At 39.7% G+C, this 20,210-nt stretch overlaps 1 protein-coding gene across 6 annotated transcripts in view; it reads left to right on the top strand.

Annotated features, from left to right (window-relative positions):
• The window catches only part of TIAM2 (TIAM Rac1 associated GEF 2), a 133,749-nt gene extending 113,847 nt beyond the window's left edge, over positions 1–19,902 (top strand). For 5 of the 6 annotated variants that reach the window (XM_072333786.1, XM_072333787.1, XM_072333789.1 and 2 more), the window contains 12 exons: positions 6,514–6,693; positions 8,222–8,290; positions 8,674–8,799; positions 10,157–10,265; positions 10,877–11,056; positions 12,427–12,545; positions 14,296–14,404; positions 15,968–16,026; positions 16,811–16,916; positions 17,661–17,748; positions 18,318–18,472; positions 19,262–19,902. In XM_072333786.1, the coding sequence (XP_072189887.1) occupies positions 6,514–6,693; positions 8,222–8,290; positions 8,674–8,799; positions 10,157–10,265; positions 10,877–11,056; positions 12,427–12,545; positions 14,296–14,404; positions 15,968–16,026; positions 16,811–16,916; positions 17,661–17,748; positions 18,318–18,472; positions 19,262–19,902 (1,941 nt within the window). Of the gene's footprint in view, positions 1–916; positions 1,189–6,513; positions 6,694–8,221; positions 8,291–8,673; positions 8,800–10,156; positions 10,266–10,876; positions 11,057–12,426; positions 12,546–14,295; positions 14,405–15,967; positions 16,027–16,810; positions 16,917–17,660; positions 17,749–18,317; positions 18,473–19,261 lie in introns of those variants that run through there. The other variant, XM_072333791.1, reaches the window with a different exon arrangement.
• The last annotated feature ends 308 nt before the right edge of the window (positions 19,903–20,210 follow it).

Below are 20,210 nucleotides of genomic sequence, written 5' to 3'. Positions count from 1 at the left end.
CCCTTGTTTGTAGGGAGGCGAATATCCTTGAAACCTGTGAAGTAGCACACTCATAACCAAGGAGATGTGCACCCGAGCTTAGCGTATCATTGGGCAAAAGAAAAAGGTTTGCCAGAATGCAAAGAGGTGGTGGCAAGGGCAGTGCTGAAGGAAGCCTTCCATCTCATCATCAGTGTGCACTAACAGTGCTGTACTGGGATGAATATGGGACTTGCTGTGTTTTTTAAATGCCACTGATACTTTTCTCCTTTTACTAATGAATTTCTTGTCAGTCTTGTAACTCTTCACCTCCAGGGTGTAATATTCTATCATGTTCTATTTAAACTTATGTTGTGTTTAGAATAGTTAGTTTGTGGACCTCATTGTTTTTGTGTAGATGTATCATCATGGGTACTTCTACTTTCAAATTTGTTACTGAGCACAGTTTAAGCTTCCTTTTATTGATGTAATTATGGTGAGAAAGTTCAAACAAAGGACAAGCACAGTTATTTGAACAAATCTTCCGTGGAGCTGCCTATTTGTTTTTTGTTTTATCATTGTAAGTGCATTTGTATGCTGCATCATTTAGCAGCGTTGATATCCTTGACAGTGCATCAGTGCCATTGATAATTCATGCTGACTTTCAGAGCTGTCAGCACCCTCCAGATATTTTTAGGTATTTGGCTAATTTTCCCCCAGCACCTGATGTTTTGTTTATGCAGTGAATTTCATGGGCGCAGAGACAGGTACCTTTCTGGGAGATAAAACCCACATTCCCTTGGCAGGACTGCACTTTGCCCAGCAGTTGTTACATCAGGCTATTTATAAAAAATCCCTCTCCTCTGGCAGGTTTACCACCTTTGTAGAAAGAATGGAAGGCCCGGCTGCCTCGTGTACTGCTCAGCCCAGTTAAACTGGGACACTGACAGTGTCTCCTGTTTTTGTTAATCAGCACAAAAGGAAAACTTCTGTGCTGTGTCTGTGCGTGCTGGCAGGCTGCAGCTGAATGCAGAGAGGTGTGCTTGTGGGAGGCCACAGCATCCCTGCCTTTCTTTCCAGGGGCATTTCCTTTGGCAAAGTTTGTACTGATAAGTCACAATGCCCGCCTTCAGGAGGAGTAAAACCAGAGCTAAGAGTTTAGCGTTGGCTCGCAAAACCCAGCAGCAGGCAGCAGCAGCGTACGGCTCCCTGCACAGGATGTTTTCTATGGTGAGTCCGGGGCCGGGGTGTTCGTGAGCAGGCTGAGACAAAAGATAGGGCTGCTGGGGTGTCCGTGCTTCAGAAATAGCAGCTGGTCATTAGCGTGCTCTGTAGGTGACTCCATATCAGTGCTGCACTGGAAAAGATTTGGGCTTTTTGAATATCTTGAGGTTGGGGGAGTGGGGGGTGGGGGGGTTGGTTGTGTGTGCTTCAGTAAATAGCTATTTCTTGCCTCTGTCAGAGAGAGGGCTGAGTGGGATGGTTTTAATATGGTTCTCCGTTAAAATTTGGAAATATCTGCAGCAATGTTTTAACTGTTTGACTTCTGACAAATGATTTGGAGTTTTGGGAGAAGGGTGGCAAGTAGAAAAGCTGTAATCAAGGAATGGCTGTGGAAATAAGAAAATATAAGAAGGCAGTGAACACATTAGGCAGATGGTAGATATGAGCCTTCTGTATTAAGGACTGACAGCACCAGGATAAAGACCTGGGGAGAGAATTATGATATTTTCATAGAATTATAGTCTGGGAAAATCTGCATTTTGTGCTTTAAAATTATTTGTCAAGAGTCTCCTTTTAGTGAGCACCAGAGCTCCTCTCTTTGCTCTTCGTAATGCTTTATACCCCATCTTTATTTTCTGTGTGGTCAGGATTTAACCTTCTGTGATGGAAAGGACTTCTGTTTTGCATTTGACTTTGATGTGCATCAGGTCAGGTGACTTTAGTGTCTGATGTCTGGCTTGATGGGAGCTTCTGGTCCTTGGGATCTGGTTGCCGCAGATTCTTCGGCCCAGATCCCTTCTGAACAAGTTGGTTTATAACTAGTATTGCCATTGAATACCTAAGGCACTGGAGATTATTCCCATATAGCCAAGGAGAAAGACGAGCAAGAAAGAGCAAAGACTTTCCACCCCATGATTTCTGTTGACAGATTGGGCACCAAGTCAAGTGTGTTGCCTCTTAGGAGCCACATGGTCCTGACTTGAACTCTTAATCTGAATATCAAGCCCTCTTCCAACTGCAATTCTGACATCTGCATAAGTTTGTTTGATACCAACTTGTGTTACCAGAACAGGCTAACTTTGTTAATGTAAATCTCACTGAAATTGAATTTCTGACTGAAAAAGATAATTTATCCTTATCTGTTTTCCTTTAGCAGTTTTTAGTGTTGTAATTAAAAGGTATGCAAGAAACACAGCCAGACAAAACAGGATGTCAGAATTTCAGTGGTGTCCATTAAGACTAGTTGGTGTTGAGGTTATTTAAAAAAAAAAAAAAAAAAGAAGGACCAAAAAATAAGTTGTGATGACTGAATTTACTATTACAGCTTCTGTTGCCCAAAGCTGAGCAGCAGCCTTGACCAGAAATGTATGGTGAAAATCCCACAAAATAATCTTCAGTAAAACTGAGCTGTACTTTTTTTTCGTGTTATTTTAGAGAAGTACATGTACTGTACTGGTCTTTTTCAGCAATCTTTAAGACTATTAAGACTCACTTCCTAGCCATTTACATTACTTGGTTACAAAGTATTACCCAGACTAGGGATGACAAAGAAGTCTGCAGAATGACGGACACACAGAACAGGCCGAATGCTAGGCCTGCCTTTATTCTGGAGAGAAATGTCTTCTGATATAAAAGGAAAGTGATGGACACCTCCAAAAGCTTTCCTTTTTCAGAAAGTGAAAGATGTAAAAATGTCTTTGACTGGTTGTTCATTCTCAAAATCTTCTATAACTGTGTTTCTTTTGCTGTCTGGTGCATTCAGTTTACTTCCTGAAAAAAAAAATAAAAAAATAAAAAAATGCATCAGACGGCACCGAGCTGTTAACTTCTCATTTTTGAAAGCTATGAGACTAATCTGTTCCAGCAGCAGGCTTTCTTGAGTGTGTGCTTTCCCTTAGATGATGAATTCAAAGGGTTAGTGACCTCCGCGTAGGTGTGGCCAGTGTCCTCCACAAGGGTACTGGAATCTGGAAACGAGTCAGAGGACGTGTGTTGCTGTAGCCTTCCCAAGGAATCCTCCTGAGCCTGAAATGTTTTATAAGCCTACTTAAATTTTCCTTTCCGTCACTTCAAAAAAAGAATAATATAAAAAAGCAACAAAAACGCCCCGCACCAGGCCTGCACCACCTACACCAAACTGCAATGAACCAACACACCAAACCCTGCTGACAGAGTATGTGAGGTGTATAAACGAGGGTAAGAGAAACAGCAGTGAGCAGAGACTCCATAACGCTAATTGACCTTGTGAAGCATTTATGCTCAATCAGTATAATTCAATGGAAAATCACACAGTAGCCATGAAATCATTGTGCTAATGCTTGACCAGTCCTGATTAATGTCTTCTCCCCTCTTACCAATTAATTTTATGGAGATTGTAACTGTGGTGGGGATAGTACAGCCTCAGATGATGATATGCATGTCAGCAAGGACCAAAGAAAATCTGCAAGACATTTCTTGTAAGAGTATCTTTTGTTCATTTCGGATGAAAAATTCTTAATATTTCTTCTTGAGAATATTACTGAAAATAGGACGTGCTTCATCTTCATCTTACAAGCTTTGAGCACCACTATGGTTGTTGGCAGCTACGAGTGAAGCTGATACTTTTGACAATTAGAAAATTAGAACTTTCCCTCCTATGGTCGCTGTGAACAGTGCTCATTAATAAAGCATATTCCAAGCTAAAAGATATGGGGCCAAAGTATGAATCACAGATGCAAGGATGAAAAGAAACAAAGTTTTTCAAGGCTGCTTCTACACATCCTTCCAATATAGCCCGCTCTCCCAGCTGCTAGGTCTGGTAGAAAGGTTATACAACTTTGCTGGAAAATCTGTAGAAGGGGCCAATAGAACAGAACAGTGCTGCTTCACTTCATTCTCCTAGAATGCACGTTCTGCTTTTTCATAAGTAGAACTTATGCAATGTTTTTCTTTCCATTTCCATTCAAATTCAGCACTGGCAGTCTTAAGCTTTTATTAAGTGCCAAAGGTAAGCCAAAGCTGCTCACCATCACTTGTAAATGCAGCTGAGTGTGTCACATGTCAGCTAAATGATGGACTATAGGGAAAGTCTACTGCTTCTGCTACATGCTTTCCTCAGCTCTTCTCTGTACCCAGCAAATTCTGGGTTATTCTGTGGTTAAAGGTGGAGGTAGTGCCAACCTGTGGCTCTCTTGAGGCTTCATGGTTCAAGAGCACAGAGTTGTCAAACTCTGCTTTGGCACCTCAAAAGACAAGGTGGCTTGCAAGCAGTAACAGGGCAGAGTCTGAGCCCTTCTTGCACACCCATCTGATATCAAAGATGTGTTCTTAGGGATTGTCCTCAGAGCCTTCCTAGAAGGATCTATTTTAAAGAGCAATAATAATAAAGAGCAGGACATTGTTTTGTGTGGGGGATGGAAACCATCATCTACAGTAGCATTAAAAAAAAGGATGGGAGACCCAACCTATGTGATAAGGGACTTTTGGAAAGGAACAGAGAGCAAGAATTGTTTTTATTCCTTTCCATTTGTTCATTAATATGAATGATTTCTGATACCAGTCATGTTGTTTTGTTGTTTAAATATTGTTTATATTGAGGAGTATCGTATATTTTCCTTTTACTTTCTTATCCAATCGTTCTTAGTTCTTGGCAGTTGTAGCTCTAGCCCCAAAACTGAGCAAGATAGAGAGCATGCAGCATGTTCTCCAGCATCTGCCTGCCCTACCACTTTGTGCTGTAGTGACTTGTAAAATTGTGCTCGATGATGCTGTTTGTGGCTGCCTTTGAAGAGGCCATCCTGAATCCTTGATCTAGTATCCTTGATCAGGCGCCATGTTGATGTAAATCAAGCTGCCCACACACGCCTTGAGCTGCAGAGTGTGTAAAATCTGAGTCATTCTGATACAAATACAGAACTTTCTGACACCAGAAACAAAGAAATAAATTCAAGTACTGCGGAATTGAGCTATTTAGAAGTTGCTTTTAAATGCCCCTCTATTTCCCTAAATGAAGTCATGATTTATTTCCAATACATGAATTATTTTTAGTGGCAGAAAGTGCTGTGGTTTCTTTAATGTATTCCATCAGTATGTAGCTGCATTTCCACCAAACGCCACAGATGCTCACATTGCATTTTGTCAGGTCCTAATGAATGCTCTAAATACAGTACAGATGTAAATTTCAGAGTCCTGAAAACTGTTGTTACATAGGATTGTGCAAGATAGTTGCACATCTTAGTGATGAGAATAACGTAACCCTCTTTAGCCAAATGCATTGTTCCAAACTGGGGGGCTGGGAAGTCACAAAGTGATATGGACTACATGGCAAGTTTTTGGCATTTTAGTATTTCATCATAGAGATGTGTGGGATGGATCTGTGTTTTCTCACACAAATGGTGGAGGTTTAATATTGCTGGTACATTCAGCCTCTACCTTATGGAGCATTTAGTATAGCTGAGTTCTATTTCAGAATAACTTCTGCATTTGCCCATATGATGACACAGTACATTGGTGAACCCAGCTGTACGCTTCATAAGTGAATCAGGAGAGCCAGTAGATAACTTGAAACAGCTTTTGGACTAAATCAGTGCACATCAAGGCAGTTCTGAAATGCACTTGAGTTCCATTCTCTTCCATGTGAAATAAGGCAGTGTTCATCCAGTCCTCATTTAAATGCATTAGTTAGCTGCAAGATTATGCATGGTACAGCATAGGTGACTGTCCAGTATCTCTGGGAGAGCATGAGAGCAAACACTGAGAAATTGTTTTGTGTGGTACAAAAAGGTGGATATCAACAGGTGCTAAGGTAGAGCTAGGTCACTGTAGCAGTATTCTGGTTTTCAGGAAAATGTTATATAGTGAAAAGAACAGCGGAATGATTTTCAGACTAAGCATTAAAGACTATTGCCTGCATAAGCTGCTAGCAGGTGCAAGTGGTGAACATCCAGAGACTCCACCTGCTTAGAAGATCTTTATCTACTAATTCTTTCTGTTTTGATGCAATGAGTGTTGCAAATGTGAAGAGATTAAAAACAGTGTGATGCTGGCATCATTAGAATCAAATCATATGAGTTATGTGTGCTCTCCCATCTTTTGCATCTCACAAGTGTGTATCTGATGACTTTAAATTATGTACACTGAAATAGCACTAGAAATTTTTCACTTAATTTTACTGTTTTAATCTAGGTCTGTTACAAATTCAAGCTGTTCAAAGCAATCCAGGATAAGTATTGGTTAAAAATAAGCCCATGCTGGCTTGTGAATTTGGAAGAAAAGCAAAATTTGAGGAATTTAAAAATAGTTGTGCAGTTTGTATTTTAGAACATCAGCACTTGGTCTCTTTTCATTTAACAGAGCGCAGAACAGATCAGTGCGTTGTGCCGGAACTTCCAAGAGGTCCAGACGAACAGCATGGAAGGGCAGAAGGACAACCAGGATCCACCTCCACGACCACTGGCTCGCCACCTTTCTGATGCAGATAGACTGAGGAAAGTCATCCAAGAACTTATGGATACTGAGAAATCTTATGTCAAGGTAATGAAGTCTGGCTGGATACAGACTTCTTTTTAAAGCTGACCATGACTTGTAGATGTTCCTAATATATTTCATGTTTGTCTTTATATTTGTCTTTATATAACCGGTGTCATAACACAGAGTCTGCTTACGTGATTGTTTCTGTTGTCTTTTTTTTTTTTTTTTAATTTATTATTATTATTATTATTATTATATTTTACTATAGGCTGTAATATTTGGTGTAGGATTTGATCTGGTCACTCTAGTTCTGGTCAATTTGTGCTTAGATTTAAAAGAGGTAATTAGCAGGGAGTGGTTATCTGCAAAATCTTAACATTAGAGTCTTCCAGGGGGATGTTTTCATAGTTTTCAAAATGAAAAAGAAAAGAAAAGTAAAAATCCTGGTAGAGTTGAACAACCTCCTACAAATTCTAAAGAAGTTTAATTGTCAAGAACAGTGCATTTTTATTTTTGAATCAGCAAAGCTAGATGGTGCAACTCCAGTTGGGTCTAACATTCATACGTTAATTCTCTTTTGACTGGTAAGCCCATGATTTGTTGGATATTCCTTCTCCCTTTTTATAAGCACAGAATTAAAGCCAAAAGAAATGAACTTTGATTTCATTGCTGTTCAGCAAGGAGGAATCATCTCTTGCACTTGATCTCAAAACTCATACTTGCTGATATCAGTGCTCATTGCAGTAATGTGTATGGGAAACAAGAGAAACTTCCAGTCTTGTTTTTAATGTATCCATCCATACACTAACACAACCATAGGATTTCAAGCTTGAGGTAGCTTTACCCCCTGTGTATGTCCAGCTGGTGTTTCTTATGGAGAAATCACTTGAACAAAGGAGATCACAGAGGTCACTGTAATATGTGGTATCACCAAGCAAAAATCCTGTCTGGCTGTAAATGCTTTTTATGGGGATTCTCAGAGATGCTCATTATTCCTTCTCCAGAAGAATTTCTGCCATTTCTTTCCTCAGGGTCACAGAGCCCTGCAGTGTGGTCCCCTACCCTGCTGTCATGCTTTGGTGTGGGATAGTAAGTCTTCAAAAGTAGCACCAATTCTTTGAAGAAGTGGCTGAAAAAGCCCCTAATTACATCACTTGGCAATATAACTGAATGCTTTAATATGTAATAGGATTTTAAAATGTCACATGTCCTGACAAATATTGTTGCTGATGTTTAAATGAATGACTATACAGTTTATCTAACATGCATGATTAGAATATTTGATACTGCTCACATACACAGATCTTCAGAAAGCCAACGTCTGTAACATTTCCTCCTCATGCTTTACTAAAATACCATTTGTAATAATCAAGCTGGAAATCCTGAAGGATGAAACAGAAACATTACACTGAAATCAGTTTGCTTTTAATTCAGCCATCACTGTAGTGCTAACAACACACAGGTGACTTCGTTACAGGAGTGGAATTGTATCTCTAACTTATTCCTGAAATGACCTGTATTCCCACAGTTGCCATATAAAGAACAAATTCAAACAGTTACATAAAAAGTGAATAAATTCTGTTTCTTGCAGGACTTGAGTTGCCTCTTTGAGCTATATTTGGAGCCTCTTCAGAATGAAACCTTCCTTACACAAGATGAGGTGAGGGAATTACTGAAAGATGTTCTTTCCATACTTTCATGTGTTAAGACCTTGTGGGTTTTTTTTTGTTTGCTTTTTATTGCTAAGAGCACTACAGAAAACAGTGCATATAACAATAGGATTTACACCTGTATGTGTCTTTCTTTCTCACTTTTTATATCACTTGTTAAATATGGCACTTGTACTTCTCATTTAACTGCTAAGAAATCTCTGCTTTTTTATAGTGACTTTTAAATAAAATGCATTTGAAAGATATGAATGAATATGTTAGTGGTCTTTGCAACCTCTTTTGGTGTGCCATATCTACTTAGTGGACTATTTTCTCAAGACCAAAGGTAGTTGTATGGAATGCTGTATGTCATAGACTAATGTTTTTTTCACAGATGGAGTCCTTGTTCGGCAGTCTGCCAGAAATGCTGGATTTTCAGAAGGTGTTTTTGGAGACCCTTGAAGATGGAATATCCTCTTCCTCAGATTTTAATACGCTGGAGACACCATCTCAGTTCCGGGTAAATATGTGGTTATTTAATAACTTATTGTTTGCTTGGAAACATTTGTGGACATTTGGCTTTAAAATTTTGTTTCATATGGTTGCTTTTGTTTGAACCTATCAGCAGTGGAAGATGAGTGCTGTTTTCCATGGTTTTCCCTCTTTCCCGTGGCAAAGGATTTAAGACAGACGATGCAGAGTAGACTTTGAGTACGATATGAAGTAGCAGTGCTTACACAAAGCATAACTTCTGTAGAAAGGTTACTGTTGCTATGCCTAATTCTGCCCTGCCTTGTGCCCCCTGCTATGCCCAGTCCACCTGCTGCAGACTGGGAGCTTTTCCTTTTAAATGAGGGATGAGTTTCTCATGTTGTGGTCTAACAGGGTCACATCTAAGAAGTGTAGATGTCTGTGCCCTCTCTGTGCTGTCTTCTTCCCAGTGGCACCACTCAGTACTTGACATAACTGAGGAAGAAGGTTCCCCAGAGATGTTGGCATTGCCACAAATCTAGGAGAGATTGCTGGCAGGTCTCCTTGACCCTTGTTGTTTTTTGTGGAGCAAACACTGATCAAAAAGATGAGAGAAGGTTGCTCTCTTCTCCTCCTCCACCTCTTCCTCCATCACTACTTGTCTTTCTTATCTTTGCTGTAAGAAGCATTTCTCTAAAAAGATCTTCCTCATGATTCAGTCCCTCCCACATCTTCCCATCCTCCTCTTCATCCAGGGAAAGCAGAGGTGCCCTGTAATTATCACCTGCCCAAAACAAGGAAAACAGTTGGAAAGGAACCCTGTGTTTGTTTTACACTATCTCTTCTGATTTAACCATTTTCATGCTCTGCTCCCAAGCACACATGTGTTTTCCCAGCACAATGTACCTGCTACATGTCTATAGTTTTTTATTCCTGTGCTGTCTCGAAGATACAGTAAGACAATGCCTACAGTGGTGGTGTTTGCTCAGGGAGAAATGAGAAAACTGCAGGCTGTGCCTAAATAGGCTGAAGTCTGCAGAAACAAAGAAGCATCATGGAGCTACTATGAATAATGTATTCATGTAATATACTTTATATATATATATATACACATACATATATATATACACACACATATATGTGTATATATATACACACATATATGTATATATACATATACTCTAGGATATAGTATATATAGGATGTATATATATATACTCCAGGGTATGTGTAGAAAGACAGCAGATACACCATTGAGTGTCTGTGTTACATACCTGAATGTTTATTTTGGGTTCTGGTAATAATAAAGTAGTAATTTATATAAGTAAATATATATCTATATATATATGTAAAATAAAGTAACAATAGTAATAATAAAGTAAATATTTTGATTGTGTTGATTTCAGAAATTGCTGTTTTCTCTGGGAGGATCATTTCTGTATTACGCTGACCACTTTAAACTGTACAGTGGCTTTTGTGCCAACCACATCAAAGTTCAGAAAGTTCTTGAGAGAGGTAATTCATTGTCTTCATTACTACAATTCATTTGCATGACTTTAAACTTCTGTGCAATGCTGTAACAAACTCTGTTGACCTGTGGCAAATATTGGTACAAAGGAAGGACTAATCGGATATCTTTCAATAGAAATAGCTGAGATCTGCAGTTCTGCCTTAGCACGGTATAGAACTGAAGGGATGAGATTTCTTTTGTGACAACTAAGCGGTAGCCTGAATAGCAACAGAAACATCTGCCGCAGGTTTGTGCTGTCTGCAGATTTAGTTCATACTCCAAAAAGCAACAGCTATATTTGGTTTGCATATGCTTGCACATTAAATGATGGATGTCTATCAAAGCTGCAATGAATACCAAAGTGAGGAATTACTTCCTCTTTCACTTTAATTTGATGCAGAAGAGGCCTGCAGTGCAGAGGTATAATGTCACCTTTAGATGATTGCTCTCTTAGCCGTTCCATACATTGTTTAATGCAGAAAATTACAATGAAAAGAATAGTGTAAAGCATCTATTGAAAAATGTGAGGTATTTGATGCTGGTCACAAGTTGCAATTCTGTGCTTTTACACTATGACGTCCACGTTCAACTGACCAACCCATTCATTTGTATGTAGCCAAAACAGACAGTGCCTTTAAGGCCTTCCTGGACGCTCGCAATCCTACAAAGCAACACTCCTCTACGCTGGAGTCGTATCTCATAAAGCCTGTTCAGAGAGTGCTGAAATATCCTCTGCTTTTGAAAGAGCTGGTGTCTCTGACAGACAACGAGAGTGAAGAGCACTATCATTTGACAGGTAACTTCTTGAATTCTACAGGAATGAATGTGAGTTAAGTCTGGTTTCCAGCCTTTTCTAAAGTTGCAGGTAGCCATTCTGTTAGATAGCACAGAGCTTGTTGAAACTCAGAGAGAATTCAGTCTCTCTCATTACAAACAGTAAGTAGCTTTATTGTGCTTTTAGCAATAAATTCCCACTTGGTATGTCCAAGTCCCTTTGAGAAATAGGTACAGCCAGAATTTGTCATGACAAACAGGACTGGGGTCTTTCTCCTTAATCCTTGTGACAGAAGTTCATTATGTTGTTTTTCCACTTGGAAATAACTTGTGGTTATTTAGTCAGTTCTTGAAATGTGTTAAATTTTAGCAGCATCACAGAAGGAAATTTTAGTTGTTTGAGGCTTGGCTGTGATTCTTGCTTGTGTGGAAAGAGTTCTGTGTCAAAGCTTCACAGTCTTCACACGCAGAAATATGTGGCTGCCCCAATATATATATATATCAGATTCTTTTTCTAGGCTCAGATGCTTGGGATTTCACCCTGACAAATTTCAGTTCACGTCTGTCAGCACCATACGGATTAAAGTCCAGAGATGAATTTCATGGATCGATTTTCATTTTAACAAAATAGATTCAGGCCAAATACTCTGTCAGCAAAAAGTCATGAAACTGTTATTGACTTCAAAGGGGAGCTTCTAATACTATATTTTGCCATTACAGCCAGGTTGAGGATGACTTGCTTGTAGGTCAGTGGTGAATGCCAAACTGCTAAAAGACTACACCATTAAGAGCTGGAAGGAATAGGGTTATTTAGTGCCCTTATCCAACTCCTTTGTTGATTAACAAGAAAGTAATGCAATCTAGTGTCATTCTTTGCATAGAGAACAAAATCTAAATGAAACCTGACTATCAGCATTTAATTTCGTGGATAACAACCAGCGATGAATTTGCACAGCCTAGCACTATATTTATTTATGTATTTTGCAATGAGCCAAATTAAATTATTTTTTGTTAAAACTCATTGAATTATTTATTCTAGTGTGGGTGCTTATGAGTGCATAGCCTAGTGGCCCCATTTATACAAGATACAAAACCTAACTGTGTCTCCTGTCATGTTGTTCTGAACCCCAAATACATGAATATTCATCCCTAGAACACGTACTGCTATCTGTTCAGGCACTTAAGAGATCAGATAAGCATTTTTCACTTTGATCAGGAAACGCACTTTCTGCAGCTGCTATGAGAAGCACTGATCTAAAGCTGGAATTCGGATCAACAAACTGGGAATGCTGCATGATTTTGGCTGCCTCAAGTAGAGTTCTATACAAAATGACATGGTTCGAAAATACAATTGAATTACATAGCTGTCTATGAATTTTTTAAACCTTACAGAAGCGCTGAAGGCAATGGAAAAAGTAGCAAGTCACATCAATGAGATGCAGAAGATATATGAAGATTATGGCACTGTATTTGATCAACTGGTTGCAGATCAAAGTGGAACAGAGAAGGAGGTAAGAGAAGGAACAACATATTTTATTCACTCCTGAAGCATTATTCTTCTAGCTGTTGAAGTCTTTATCTCTTCTTGAAGTAATTTTGGGAACTTGTTTGTGCTGTGTGTCCTTCATTCTCCTTTAATATTTTGACTTCCATTTCATATCTGCCTGTGAAACTTCTTTTTGTCAGCAGGTTACAGTAAAAATTTTCAGACAGCCTTCTGGACTGACAAGAATTGCAAGCAGGCATAGACGTTAAGTCTCAGTAGGAGAAAATAAAGACATCTTCCTCTTTTCAAGTGCTGCAGAGATAATCCATGCCCAAAGGCATTCAGATTTTATGCTTCTGAGTTCTTAAGTTCTTAAGACATTTTTTTTCACCCATATAAATCAGAGTGGCAATTCTAGGGATTTCACATTAATGTCTGTTATTCTCATTCTCTACACTTCTGGCACTGAGGCGTCCATGGGTATCTGAGAGAGCAAAAGCCATTAGCTGAATGAACTGTGTGCACACATCTCACAGAGCTGGGGCAGGAACAGCTTAGGAATTTACATCAAACAATTATGAAGCAGACACAATCAGTAGAGGTAGAGATTGACTATGAAGATGGCTTAAAGACAATTGACCTCCGCTACCAATCTTGTTTCTCATCATTTATAGGAAACAAACTTGACAGCCTGAGATATTATTCAACAGTTGGACTGGATGATCTTTTAGGACTTTTCCAACCTTGGTGATTCTATGATTCTATGATTCTTCAGTTTTACAGTGTAGTCCACTGAAGAAAGAAGAGCCTTGGAGGGCAAGACCTGCATTAATTCTGCCACTGGCAGTATCATTAATACTAATTACTCTATAAAGACATTTACCTCTAATAAATCAGCCAGTTCACAACTGGCTATATGTAGAAAGATCATCAGGTCAACTTAATCTTGAAGCTATAGTAAGATATATTAGTAAGCTAATAGTAAGAACTAGAGCATCCATAACTTAGATGCTATTACTTTTATGGTTATTATGTTTTACAAGGGCTGCTGTGAAAGTAATGCCTCCTAATTTATCCTGTTGGCCCACAAAGTCAGAAGCAGATGGTGGTGGTATGGCTGTACAGGCTGACCCTTTCTGCCAGTATTCTGTTTTGTTTTGTTGCCATGGGACAGATAGCAGCAGAGGGGCAGTCTGACAAATGGCATTCAGCACAGAAGTGCATTTGAAGCAAAGGTGCATCACTGAATTCCTCCACGTGGAAAACATTGCACCCACTGACATTCATTGACACTTGCTAAACTCTAATAGAGACAAACAGTAGGTGTGAGCACAGTGAGGAGGTGGATGGTGTGTTTCAGCAGTGGTGACAGCAGTGTGAAAGGCAAGCCACATTCCAGACAGCTATGCACATCTGTCACACCACAAAATGAAGAGCATATTAATTAGCTCATCCATGTGAATCAACTGATTGTTGAAAAATTCGTTTTTGGTAGTTGAGAGTTTGCTCCATCAAATCCGTGTTATTGTGCTCTTTGTATTTTCCATGGAAATAAATAGGAGGTATTACTTTCAGAGCAACCTAGGGGGACTACTCATGCTTTCTTGCCATAGTACAGATCTCCCTGTCTTGCTCACTATGTACAGAAATCATATCATTAATGCTATCAATGTGTACTCGTTTTAATATTTACTCCCACCTGTGGATTGTGGCACTGGTGTATATTGCTTATATTTTTGTCTGTTGTTAATTAATTATTGTTTAATTTAATCCAGGTGACTGAACTTTCCATGGGAGAACTTCTGATGCACTCCACAGTTTCCTGGCTAAATCCCTTCCCATCATTGGGTAAAGCAAGAAAAGACCTTGAACTTACAGTGTTTGGTAAGTGTCTTCCTTCATGACTCTGCTCTTTCAGATCTAAAGATGAAGAAATTAAAATTTCCCATAAGATTAAAGCCACTATCTCTTTACCCTGTAACCATGGGTTATCTAGGCTAGACTTGCATCTGAAAGCATATGCAGAACTGCTACATTTCCTAATACAAGTGAAAAATTTCTATTTAATTTGCTTGCTGCTAACTGTCTGTTCTGTGAGCCAACCTCATGTGCTCTGTGTTTCTAGTATGGAAATCAATTATTTTCAAACAACAACATTCTCTCTAAAATATTATTGTAAATAAGTTTTTCAAATGAGGCTGGTGGGAAAATAGTGATTTATTTCACTCCTGGGAATACAGGATAGCCTGTTCTACAACTGCTGTATCAAAATGTTTTGTCTGCCAGGCCTCATTCAGATGATTTAAACCTGAAATGTGTAAGTGGAAATCAGAGCACGGAACCAAAAGTTTTACTGAACAGTATACATACTATTAATCATTTAGTACCTAAGTAATCAAAAGGTTCCACTGAAACATACTAGGCACTTGTCTACATCTATTTAAAATGTCTTTGGACCCAGAGAACAACTCCAGGTTCATGAGAGACAAGTTTATCTGAGTTTCCAAGTTTCTCTAAGCATGACAGATAGGGGGAGAGAGTGCTTCTAAACAGAAGAACAAGTGTGAACTGCTTCCACATATTCACTTGGATGAGCTTCTCAGTGATCCATACATGCCAGCCACTTAAGCCCAGGAAGTGGGAGTTCCCAGCAGGGTGTGTATAAATAAATGAAGTGACTCTGGCCTGATCTAACTTGACTGCTCGTCTGCCACCTGGGAAACCTAGTTTTATTCCCACTTTAGTCTACTGCAGCTTGAGAAGTGCACTTAATACATGGAACTGGAGGAAACTATGCCCACAGCTACCTATACCATACCTATAAGCTATCCCATAGTCCAGATGCATGTTCAGTGTCCCTGCTTTTCTGTTCTCTCCTTATTGATTAGTGAGAACATGCCCCTGCCTCACTGGAGGCTGAGAGATTATTAGTGAGCCGTTCCAGTCAGATGCTGTGGAAGACAGAGTCCCTTCAGATGGAGAAGTAGGAACTGAGATGAATGTTTGTTTCTAACTGAACAAAAGCTGGCCTGCAGGAAGACTTATCATCCTTTTTCACAGTCGTCTCTTAGTACTGGCATTTCACTCTGATTGAAGGCATCCATTCAGAAGAAAACCTGAATCTTTATGTCTAAACTACATCAGCTCAATTTGTTTGTGTGGAGACTTGCAAGAGCCAGGCTGCCAGTAGTTTCATAATGCAAGTGCAGAATGACTTCATCCTAAAAGTTCATCGGAAAATCTGAGAATAAACGTTGCTGTTGCATGAACAAATGTGGGATGAAAACCTCAGTGCTTTAATACAGTGTAGATACTTCCCGACCACTCTGCTTATCTCATGTTATGACTTTGAATATTCAGCTTCTTCAAGATAATATTTTCCCTGAATATCGTATCTGCAATTAAGAGTCTTCTTTTTTTTTCTTTCCTTTTTCTTTTCTTTTTTAGTTTTTAAGAGGGCTGTAATACTGGTGTATAAAGAGAACTACAAACTGAAAAAGAAAATGGTAAGTCTGGTGTGAGTTGTGGTGGATCCTGCTGTAGTTTAGAATGGATCATACTGGTGTTGAAGGGGGAGTGACTGTGGTAAAATGCCACCTCCTCTCACTGGGCTGGAATATTAACTAGCACAGATACACAAATACTGAGCACTTGTTTTAACAGTAAGTTGTAGTTGTTGTGGGTTTTTTGTTTGATTGTTTTTAGTGCTGTTTAGTAAGCTCCAGTATTTTCTGTATGTCACCAGTGCATTCCTTTTGTCAGGGATGAAACACTACTATACAGGAATAGCTTCCTTCCCAATGGCTTTTATCATGGCCTACCTTAACACTGTGAGGGTTGAAGACCTCTGTTTATAGACCTTTGGTCACTTTGAAAGGAAAGCGAGCATTGTAAATGTAACTTCCTCTGGCCCCATTTACAAAACTATATCCTGAGTATCAGCGGCAGCAACCTGCCAATTGTAAGAGATGAAAGGGCTTTAAGAGAAGTAGCAGCAGTGGTGGCATGATTAACATTTTCTGCTAATGTACAGTCCCTAGACTATTTCTTCATGGAAAGTTTGTTCCTTGGTAGCATTTACATATAAGCATTACTTTTATCCATTAAAAACAAGTGCTTTTAAAAGCTGAAGCAACTACAAATTCCAAGGCTGTGTTTATCACCATCCCAGCTACATTTACAAGCACACATGAGGGGGGGGCTACGGTTTCTCTTTAGTGATGGGTCTATAATTAAAGTAAAAAAGAACCACTTCATTTCTTAGGAATATCCCCGTTTTTGTTTTTGCAGCCTACTAATGTTCGTGCTGCCCATAATTACGGTGACTTGGATCCATTTAAGTTTCGCTGGCTGATTCCTCTATCTGCTCTTCAAGTTAGGCTTGGGAACACAGCAGGTAATTAATTCCCTTGTACTGAAAACTCTGGAATGAATACTTTTCTGGGATTCTTTAGCACTACTTCTTCTGTATGTCATTTTAGAGCTGCTGGAAATAGGCAGGTATGGAAAAAGTAGTATCTACTGTTGTCTGACCTCAGAGAACACAGACCTGATTCATAAACAGACTTTCTCAGTTCCATATGCTGGCTTCATCCCTCTTCCCTGAGTTAAGGAAGATGCAGGGTGATATGACGGTATGACAGAATGAAAATTCCCAGTAAGAAGATACCATGAACAGGATGGGGATTTACCTTGCCTGACATCCTGGTAATGCCCTTTCTGTGTGCAGTCTTGTATTTTTTCAGGTGTGGGAAGCTGACTGTGTAACTGGTGTAGTAGAAGGCCATGTTTTTGTTTTCTCTGAGATGATCTTTATGATCCTATCCAGTTCTGAGCCTTGTGTAGGGTCACGAGGTGCCTTAGAAGAAATGGGAGAAGGTTTTCTAAGGCTGGAAGGCAGCAAGAAGCATAAGAACATGGGAAAGAGAGAAGGTAGAGTTTTCAAAGGTAGCCCTGCAAGGCTGTTAGAACTAGGGTGTTCAGGGAACATTCTTTTGGGTTCTACCTCAGATGAGATCTGTGGATCTACCACACCCTATGTTAACACTGCTTTCAGGAGAAGAGGAGCTCTCCACGGGTCTTTCTAATGCTGAAGGTTTTGTGAAGTATATACAAAAATAACACTTTCTTCTATGCACAGGAACAGAGAACAGCTGTATCTGGGAACTGATTCACACAAAGTCAGAACTGGAAGGCAGGCCTGAAACCATTTTTCAGTTATGTAGCAGGTAAGCTTTCTATGGAAGTTGGAGAAATTACATGAATGAATAAAAAAAGTAGAAGACCCCTCCAGCCTGTGACCTTTATATTAGCACTTCTAAAGCTGTTATTAGTCTTTAAACCCAGTCACTAAGCCAGTGTTTAACTGCATAAGATATAACAGATTCAGCAATTTGAAACTACACTGAACTTGATATATTGATCCAATGGAAATCTGCACAGGTGTAGTATCATAAATTTCAGTACGACAAGGGCAGACTAATTTTACTAGACTCTTGGTTGCTTAGTAGAAACTGCCTGACCCTAATCTGATAACACCACTCCAAGGGTAATCCTTTGGTTCCTGAAGTCTCTTTCAAGCTGTTTTAAAGGAAGTAACAAGGATCTCAAAGCACAAAAGAGTGTAACATGCCTAACAACACAGAACCACGTTCACTGCCAAACTACTACTGAGGAAAGCAATTAGAAAAAAAGCCACTGCATTAAAGGACATCAACAGAAAGCAGGAGGCTGAATTGATTGCAGCTGTCTTTTTTCAGATGTGAAAATTAGATTATCTGTTCTGTTAAACTTGCAGCGACTGTGAGAACAAGACTAACATTGTGAAGGTGATCCGTTCTATCTTGCGGGAGAATTTCAGACGTCACATAAAATGTGAGCTGCCTCTGGACAAAGCCTGTAAAGATCGCCTCGTCCCACTCAAGAACCGCGTGCCCGCGACAGCTAAATTGGGTAAGAAACAGGTTCTCGAAGTGAAAAATGGAGGCTGGAATCCAGAGCTGGCAGATGATTCACGGTTGTTGAAGTGGCTGTATGGTGTCATGTGTCAGACCCACAAATTCCATTTCTTTTTCAGGTTGAGTAGTTGCAGCAGTTTCTCCACAACTCAGTATATGACAAGGGCTAGAAGAGATAAGCAAGCTTGCTGTCTCTCACTGTATTGTCATGTTTGATTTGTCATTAGCTATCTTAAGGGAAATGTTAATAAGCCCCCATTTTGTTGGTTAGAAACAGGCTCCCCTTGGCATGCGGAATACTGTCTTCTTTCCTCTGGGTTATCTCTAGAGTCTCAGCCCTGCTAACATTTAAAGCTAAAATAAATAACAAAATACAGGGCTCTTGTTTCTTTTTGTGTTCTTTATCTGCATCCCAGCACATACCCTAATTAATTAAGCACAGGCTTCAGGCTTTTTATCTACCAGTTGGCTACTAGTATTTCTAGTTCTTCATGTGTTCAGTTGACTAAAATCCCCATTACATGGCAGACTCAGGGACAGTTCAACTCATGCCTCCAACTTGACCCTCCAGTGCATGAGGTATATATGCCTGCACATAAAGGCAAGCATGTAACTCTAGAGGAGGTAAGAGTGAAAAATGTGATGTTTAATTACCCTGTTGGTATCAGAATGCTGACACCTGGCCTTGAATGAGACCGTACAATGTGACTGGAAGTGGGTTGTTGAGACTGACGGTATAACCAGATGTTTAGATGAAAAGATAAAACTGCCTTCTTCTGCACAGCTTCCACCAGGTCCTTGAAGGTACTGAAGAATTCACCCAGCAGTGAATGGAATGGCGACCAGGGGAAAGGCACCTTCCAGGACTCTGATGAATGCAGCCTGAGCAGCAGCACACAGAGCAGCAGCTGCAACACCACAGAGAGCATACAGGAGCCCAAAAGTTCATCCCCTGATCAACACGTACAGAGCTGTGCCTCCGACTTTTCCAATGCTCTTGTCAAAGAATCTGATATCCTCAGTGATGATGATGAAGATGACTATCAGAGCCTAAAGAAGGGCAGCCCTACTAAAGACATTGAAATTCAGTTCCAACGGCTGAAGATTTCGGAGGAACCCAGTACTGACTCTGAACGAGATCAAGCTGCAGAAAAGGAGGAGGGAGATGGTTTCAAGATAGGAGAACATCCAAAGCTGATACGTGGCCATTTCTGCCCAGTGAAGCGAAAAGTAAACAGCACAAAGCGTAACAGGGGAACTTTAATGGCAATGCAGGAACGTCACCAGTCCCTTGACAGCCACTCTGATGCTGCAAACTTGGACCTGAACTCTATTTTGGAGAGGGAATTTAGCGTCCAGAGCTTAACATCTGTAGTTAATGAGGACTGTTTTTATGAAGCTGTGGAGAGGCATGGAAAATCCTAGCTTTCTGAGCAGCGCTCTATTCAAAATGTTCATTTGAAGTCCACATTAAATTCAACAAACTTATTTTGCTTTAAAATTAGTAAATTCATGGAAGCCACAACAAAACTACTATCTGCACTAGTACATTTTTTCCACAAATACAGCTGTAAAGGATTTTTAAGTTATTTTAATTTATTGTGGATCAAAAATAGATTAAGTTTGCGAAGGTCTGTAAATTAGTTCATCCCTTTCAAACAGTTATTGGGATTATGTAGTATTCTTGGGGAGGGAAAGGATGGCCTTGTTAGTACTTTTAAGTTATGTGGAAA

The sequence above is a fragment of the Excalfactoria chinensis genome, chromosome 3, assembly GCF_039878825.1.
Source record: "Excalfactoria chinensis isolate bCotChi1 chromosome 3, bCotChi1.hap2, whole genome shotgun sequence".
In the NCBI taxonomy this organism is placed as follows: Eukaryota; Metazoa; Chordata; class Aves; order Galliformes; family Phasianidae; genus Excalfactoria; species Excalfactoria chinensis.
This window is presented reverse-complemented; position numbering and strand designations above follow the sequence as displayed.